Source organism: Contarinia nasturtii, unplaced genomic scaffold (genome assembly GCF_009176525.2).
Source record: "Contarinia nasturtii isolate CC-2019 unplaced genomic scaffold, AAFC_CNas_1.1 Cnas_scaffold_2542, whole genome shotgun sequence".
Taxonomy (NCBI): domain Eukaryota; kingdom Metazoa; phylum Arthropoda; class Insecta; order Diptera; family Cecidomyiidae; genus Contarinia; species Contarinia nasturtii.
In genome coordinates this window covers 1-7,110 of record NW_022199863.1, presented here as the reverse complement: position 1 = coordinate 7,110, position 7,110 = coordinate 1, and the positions used below count along the sequence as shown (strand labels likewise).

The window sequence follows — 7,110 nt, the reverse complement described above, 5'->3', positions numbered from 1 at the left end:
AAAAGATCATCAGGCTGCTCCTGCTAATTTTGTTCACATAAAATAGCGTTGACCGACCGACCAATATAAAAACGATTCGCATAAAATTCATTCACTTATTTATAAAATGGCCTGAAATAAAATATTCGATTTAATTTATGAAATTCAAAGAAATCAAATGTATTTTTTATATCATTTCCTTACTAACTAATTAAAAAGTGTCTTTTTACGCGCAATTTCAGCAATACATTATTGATAGTATATTAATATGTATTATCGTAAAAAAAATGTGCCAAAAGAAATATTAAAAAAGTTTATATATAAAAAAAATATCGTGTCAAATTTACGCATACGTTGAAATTCTTTAACTTTTTACCAAAATTAGTCATCCTTATAAATAATAACGTCAATTAAGTTATTGAACCTGCTTGATACAGTTTTTGATTGCCATTCATCAACAACACGACCGAGAATAGCAAATTTCAGACAGCAGAAATGAGATGACAACACCATGCACGTATTGATAAAAACAACAACATCATATTGATAAAACAACAAATACACTTATAAAATTCGGCGAATAATTAAGCTGGAGTTTTGTTTTTGTGGACTTTCCGTTTTGTTCCAATAAAAATGACTTAATATCTATTACGTATACAATAATAATGGATAGCCTGGTAGCATTTAACATATTAATGCATAACCGGTATGATGAAATCATATCAATGAATCATGCATAATATATATTTTGAGAGTTTACATTGATTTGAATTCAGTTCGACTTAAAGTGGCGTTCAGAACAGATGTTTTTTCAATAGACGGAATTCTATAATCTTTTAAATACATTGAAAGTATGGACGCTCTGAAAAATCTTTCATATTGTCCATCAAATGTGACGATTCACGACATTTGGGTGGACCATTATTTTCTTGGTACCATGAGCTCGTCTGTGTTGGCTGAATTTATTGTGATATTAGGAACGGTTCAGTTAATTATGTACCGAAAATATAAAATACCAAATGGAGACTCATCACAAATATCCACATCGAAGTTATACTGTTTACAATTAATTCTGTTGATAATAATTCCATCGCTGTCAGTCTTGAGGTTCCTATTTCCAGACGCTCATTTTCATGGATACACGGTAATATTAATTTTTCAACCATTAAAACATTTGGTAAAATAAATTAAATATTAAAAAACTTAAATTTGTTTGTTGTACTGTGGTTTCGTCATTAACGTGCCTCTCTTTCTTACTTTCAATTCGGCTTATATTGAAAGAAAGATTTTACATGCTTTCGTCGGTCCCGACGAGAGGACATGGCCTAGTTTTGATCATATTTTGAACGCTTGTTTTTATCAATGAAAACATCTCGATAATGAACTTGAAAAAGGAAATGTGGTGGATTCATGAATCTTCAACGCTACATAGAAACGTTGAGATGTTGATGTGTGTGATGCGCTATTCGTATTGTATCGTAATTTTTGTGATTGGTTTTAAAGCAATATATGGCGGAATATTGTTAAATGGTGTAGATAATGAAATCATTCTCAAAAACGACGAAAAAGAAGTAAGTTTATTTTTTGTTAAATTGACATTTTTTTTCCGATCTCTTTTTGCTTCAAAAGGTGAAAAATTCTACTTGGACCAATGGATGGAGAAGAATGCGAACGTTGTTACCATTTTTATGGCCAAAGAATAGTCTTGCGCTACGTTTGGGTTTGCTCTTATGTATGGTATTCCTCATAGTAGAACGTTTTTTTAATGTACTCGTACCACTCAACAATCAAGCGATAGGTATGACTCACATTTAATATATTCATTTTTTAAAAATTTGCTTAATGTTTATTTTCATTGTAGTTGACAATCTCGAAGAGAAAATATTTTGTTGGGATAGAATATTGATTTATTTTGGCGTCCAATTTTTACTATATAACCTTTTGCCACCCTTAAGATCAGCTATATGGACTAAAATTGAGCAGAATATAAGGTGTGAAATTGAAGTTGAACTATTTTCACACATACACAACTTGTCGCTGAGATGGAATTTGGATCGGAATGCCGGAGAAGTTGTTAACATTATGTACAGTGGAACGGGATCATTTGGAAATATTGTCGGATATGTCCTATTCTTAATTGTTCCAACATTTATCGATATTGTGGTTGGTGTTATTTTCTTCTCAAACACATTCAATTGGTATTTTGGTGTTATCTCTGTCGTTACAGCGGTTCTTTATACGGGTGGGTAAAACGATTCAACGTTTTGTTATTTATTTTCTTTTCGTTTATTCATTTTCAGTGGTGACAGTATTGCTGATAGAATGGCAAACAAATGTCCAAAGACGTATGAATTCCAGTTCTGAAAGATACCGTGGTATTGATTCATTGCTGAATGTTCAGATAGTGAAGTATTTTGGAGCAGAAAAATATGAAGTGAAATCATATCGTAAAGCAACTTTAAACTCTATGAAAGAACAACGCAGTTTTATGTTAATAAATGAGGTTTCATATATGGTAAAAGAGCTCATAATTACTGGTGGATTACTTGCTGGATCAATTCTTTGCGCTTATTTAATTTAATAAAACGTACGCTTGAACCTGGAAAGTATGCTTTTTTCGCATCATACATGTACCAGTTGTACTGGCCCCTAAATTGGATTGTAAACATTTATAGGTAAGTCTTAATTTCATCTGATATTTTCTTACGACCAAATTACATTGAATTTCTACATTTTCAGCGATCTACAATCAAATTTCGTCGACATGGAACGTATGTTTGATGTTATGGAAGAAGAGCCAGAAGTTGTCGATGCACCAAATGCACGTGCTCTTACGTCGGTTCAGGGATCAATAGAATTTTCGAATGTTACATTCGGCTACACTCCAGATCGAATGATTTTGAAGAATATCTCGTTTTCTGTTCCGAAAGGAAAAACTATTGCTCTCGTTGGTCCATCCGGTAAGTTACAATTATAATTTTTCTTAGTATGGATATTAGAGCAAATTTCATTAAAAATTCCAAATTTTTTCAGGCTCTGGCAAAAGTACAATCATTCGTCTTTTGTTTAGATTCTATGACATCCACGGCGGAACAATATGTGTGGATGGTGAAAATATTAAAAACGTTCAACAAAGTTCATTGCGTCGAGCAATTGGAGTCGTCCCACAAGATACCGTTCTTTTTAATAATTCGATCAAATATAACATACAATATGGGCGACTGGATGCATGTGAATCGGATGTAATTTCGGCTGCTCGTGCTGCTGATATTCATGATAAAATTGTCAATTTCCCAGAAAAATACGACACTCAAGTTGGCGAAAGAGGTTTACGCTTGAGTGGCGGTGAAAAACAAAGAGTTGCCATAGGTTTGTAATTGATTAGAATGGTCAATATATGTGTATTTAACTGACGTAACACACTGAACTATCTGAATTTAAATTGCAGCCCGAACAATTCTTAAGGCGCCCGCCATTGTATTATTAGACGAAGCGACAAGTGCACTGGACACACAGACTGAACGAAATATTCAAGCCGCTTTGTCGAAGGTCTGTGCAAATCGAACAACGATCATAGTGGCACATCGTCTATCAACAATTATACACGCTGATGAAATTTTGGTGCTGAAAGAAGGTGAAATCGTTGAACGGGGTCGACATGAGGCACTCTTGAATAGAAATGGTAAGAAGATTTCAATTATCCGCAAAATTTATGGTTGTTTATATCATGTATCCTTTTACTAGGTATTTATGCTGATATGTGGAATCAACAGCTACGAAACGGTGATAATGAAGAAATTAATAATTTAACAAAACGGAAGATCAAGAAAAGAAAGAATACAAAACTACATTCAAGGCGATGACAAATTTCGAACAATTCATTGAAGAAAATTTTTAATATGAAAATTGAAAAATGGGAGGAATAAAAAATAAAAAAATGATTTCAAAAATAAAATGATTCGTTTTGACTCAAGTTAGCCATTTTTTAAAAAATTTACCTAATTAAAAATGTTCAAAAAAACGTTTTAAAAAATATTTTATATATATGGCACATAAAAACCGAAACTCATAATATTCATAGAGTATTTATAAGTGGTAATTATGCCATCTATTGAAAATATTTCCTTAACACTCAATTTAATGGTTTTGGGTAAAGTGTAATGATGAATCTCATGCAGTAAATTTTTGACATCTCAAACGTGCTGAAGATTACATTTAGTAACTAGTTTTGCTCTGAGGCGTTTATATAATAAATATCTTCTTCTATTGTCAGTTTGACATTTGTAACAGATAAAAAAAATAAATACGTATTTTACGTTGCATTGATAAACGTTGTATAGAGTTTTAAAACAATGAATAATATTCTGTACGGTGGATATGAAGGTTCTGAAGAAGAAATCTATCAAGGTGCTCGATCATTAGGTGAAGCGCTATTAAATAAATTACGCGCCGCTGGACAAAGAATTATTTTGGTAAGTTGTTGTTTTTGTACAAAATGTCAATGATTTTCAATAAAATTTAAACCTAAATAGGTTGATGGATTAACCGGCGAAGAGATTAACGCACAAACATTCATATCGAAGGCAATATGTTTGGCACAATATTTACAAGAAAAGTTTGGCGTTAAGTCAGGCGATGTCATTTCAATTTGTAGTGAAAATCGAATTGAGTTGGCCATTACCATTCATGCGACACTTTTTCTCGGTGCCACAGTTGCTCCGCTCAATCACAGTTACGGTGAATGTAAGTTACTCTACTAATTACTATCTCAAAATAAAAATTAAAATAAATTCTTACATGTTTATTTCGTTCCAGATGAAATGGCTCATGCAATAAAATTATCAAAGCCAAGAGTAATTTTTGTATCGCCGAAAAACTCAAAAACAATTGCCGCTGTTTCTCAAAAGGTGAATTTTGTCGAACAAATCATTTTGTATGCAGATGGCTGTAATACGGAAAATCAAAAAGCAATATCTTTCAATCAAATTACTGATTGTCAGTTGACCAATTCCCAATTGGAGCATTTCAAATGCGAACCACAAAATGTGAAAGAAAACGTTGCGCTGATTATGTGCTCATCGGGCACAACTGGTAATTCATTCACTGACCCTAGTAATGTTCATTTTTTTAATGTATACGTATTTTATCTAATTTTTTTCCAAAGGTTTACCTAAGGGCGTGCAACTAACTCAGTTCAATCTTTTCATTACAAGTGTTCAATCCCAGTAAGTGATACGAAGACATTACTAGAACATAACCTGATATGCCGATTAAAATGTGAACATTTCTTTTTAAGTGGGCGTTTGCAATCTTTGGAAACGCCGGCAAGTGGAGAAAGTATAATTTTAGGAAATATTCCAATGTTCCACTCATTTGGAATGGTAACATATATCATTCGATTTCTGGCCCGAGGGACGTACATCATAAAAACCATTTTAATGTCACGATTTACCGAAGAGGAATTTTTAGGATGCATTCAGGTAATTGGATGGAATGGCAACACAACAATAATTCGACTCAAATAAGAATTCAAATATTTTAGAAATACCGAGTGACAACTGTCAGTTTAGTTCCAGCTATTATGGTTCTTTTAGCAAAATCATCGTTGGTTCCAAAATATGATCTTAGCTCATGGCATGTGGCAGCTTATGGCGCTGCTCCACTGGGTAAGGAAATCGAAACTGAAGTAAAAAATCGAATTGGTTTCAAAGTTGTACGACAAGGCTATGGCCTAACCGAATCAACGTTGGTAATTTGCCAACAAGATGATGAACATCATACAAACGGTTCAGTTGGCGTTTTGGTAAAAGGTCTTTATGCACGTGTTGTTGATGTAAACAGTGGCAAATGGTTAGGTCCAAGACAAAAAGGTGAAATTCACGTCAAAGGGCCGAGTGTCATGAAAGGTTACATTGGGAATAAAAAAGCCACCGATGAAACAATTGATGCCGATGGATGGATGAGAACCGGTGATATTGGCTACTATGATGAAAAGGGCGAGTGGTATGTTGAGGGGCAATTCACTTAAAAGTTGCCTTTCTATTATTAATCAATTCTTATTGATTCTTTTTCGATTATTTGTCGATTATTTGTCGATTATTTCAAATTAATTGTATTCTTTTCTTTTGTGATTCTCCCCATAGGTATGTTGTGGATCGACTCAAAGAACTTATTAAATACAAATCATTTCAAGTGCCACCGGCTGAAGTTGAAGCCTTTCTTCTAACGCATCCCGAAATAAGAGATGCTGGTGTTATTGGCGTGCCGAATGAATTGACGGGAGAAGTGGCATTTGCGTTTGTCGTTAAACAACCAAACGCTCAAATCAAGGAAATAGATGTTATCAATTACGTTGCAGGTATATTCAATTTAGCTTATGATTGAAAAACTTAGAAAAATTATTGAATTATTCCATTTCAGAGCGGCTATCAAACCCGAAACGTCTTCATGGTGGCGTCATGTTTGTTGATGCCATACCCAAAAATCCAAGTGGAAAAATTTTACGACGAGTTTTACGCGAGAATATTAAAAATTACAAGTCAAAACTATAAATTTAAAGAGAATTTCTCTGCGAATAGTGTCACCATTTAAATGTAACAATCAGTTTTATACAATAATAAAGCTTAATGTTGTAAACAGATTTCCGAAGCTCTTTTGGTTAAAATAAAAAAAATATGAACAATCAATTTTAAAACAATCTTATTTTTTTATTAAAACAATGTGTCAGTTCCATTCATTCATTTCAAAAAGACCTTTCATTAATTGATTTACTTATAAATAATTGACTCAATAGCGGCATTGAATACCGCACAAAAACACATTTTATGCACAAAGCGGTGCATAGATAAATGTCTGTTCAAAGAATTGCTTTACAATGACAATGCATCTATTGATGAAGCATCTTTTGTTCTATGTTCATCTGTTTCATTGAAACAATTCAATCGAAGAGTAAACATGACCTCGATTAGTGCGGTTGCAAAGGAAGTTTTTGGGTATATAAAGCTATTGGAAATCTTCAATTGGCATCAGTTATCATTTGATAATAATTCAGCTACAGTTTCAATTGTAAACCAAAATATCACCACCAAAATGAAATTCGCTTTGCTTTTCGTCGCACTCTTTGCTTTGATT

At 33.1% G+C, this 7,110-nt stretch overlaps 1 protein-coding gene and 1 pseudogene across 1 annotated transcript; both read left to right on the top strand.

Annotated features, from left to right (window-relative positions):
• Positions 1 to 802: 802 nt before the first annotated feature.
• LOC116348574 lies at positions 803 to 3,842 on the top strand (annotated as a pseudogene).
• Positions 3,843 to 4,179: 337 nt separating this feature from the next.
• LOC116348573 (4-coumarate--CoA ligase 1-like) lies at positions 4,180 to 6,623 on the top strand. The gene is made up of 8 exons (XM_031779607.1): positions 4,180 to 4,451; positions 4,512 to 4,722; positions 4,795 to 5,070; positions 5,144 to 5,204; positions 5,276 to 5,459; positions 5,522 to 5,982; positions 6,123 to 6,337; positions 6,400 to 6,623. The coding sequence occupies exons 1-8, from the start codon at positions 4,332 to 4,334 to the stop codon at positions 6,528 to 6,530; spliced, it is 1,659 nt and encodes a 552-aa protein (XP_031635467.1). The 5' UTR covers positions 4,180 to 4,331; the 3' UTR covers positions 6,531 to 6,623.
• The last annotated feature ends 487 nt before the right edge of the window (positions 6,624 to 7,110 follow it).

Coding starts and splice junctions, on each gene's coding strand:
- LOC116348573 (XM_031779607.1), top strand. CDS start 4,332: ATGAATAATATTCTGTACGGTGGATATGAAGGTTCTGAAGAAGAAATC. Junction 4,452..4,511: donor CTGGACAAAGAATTATTTTG/GTAAGTTGTTGT, acceptor AAACCTAAATAG/GTTGATGGATTAACCGGCGA. Junction 5,460..5,521: donor AATTTTTAGGATGCATTCAG/GTAATTGGATGG, acceptor CAAATATTTTAG/AAATACCGAGTGACAACTGT.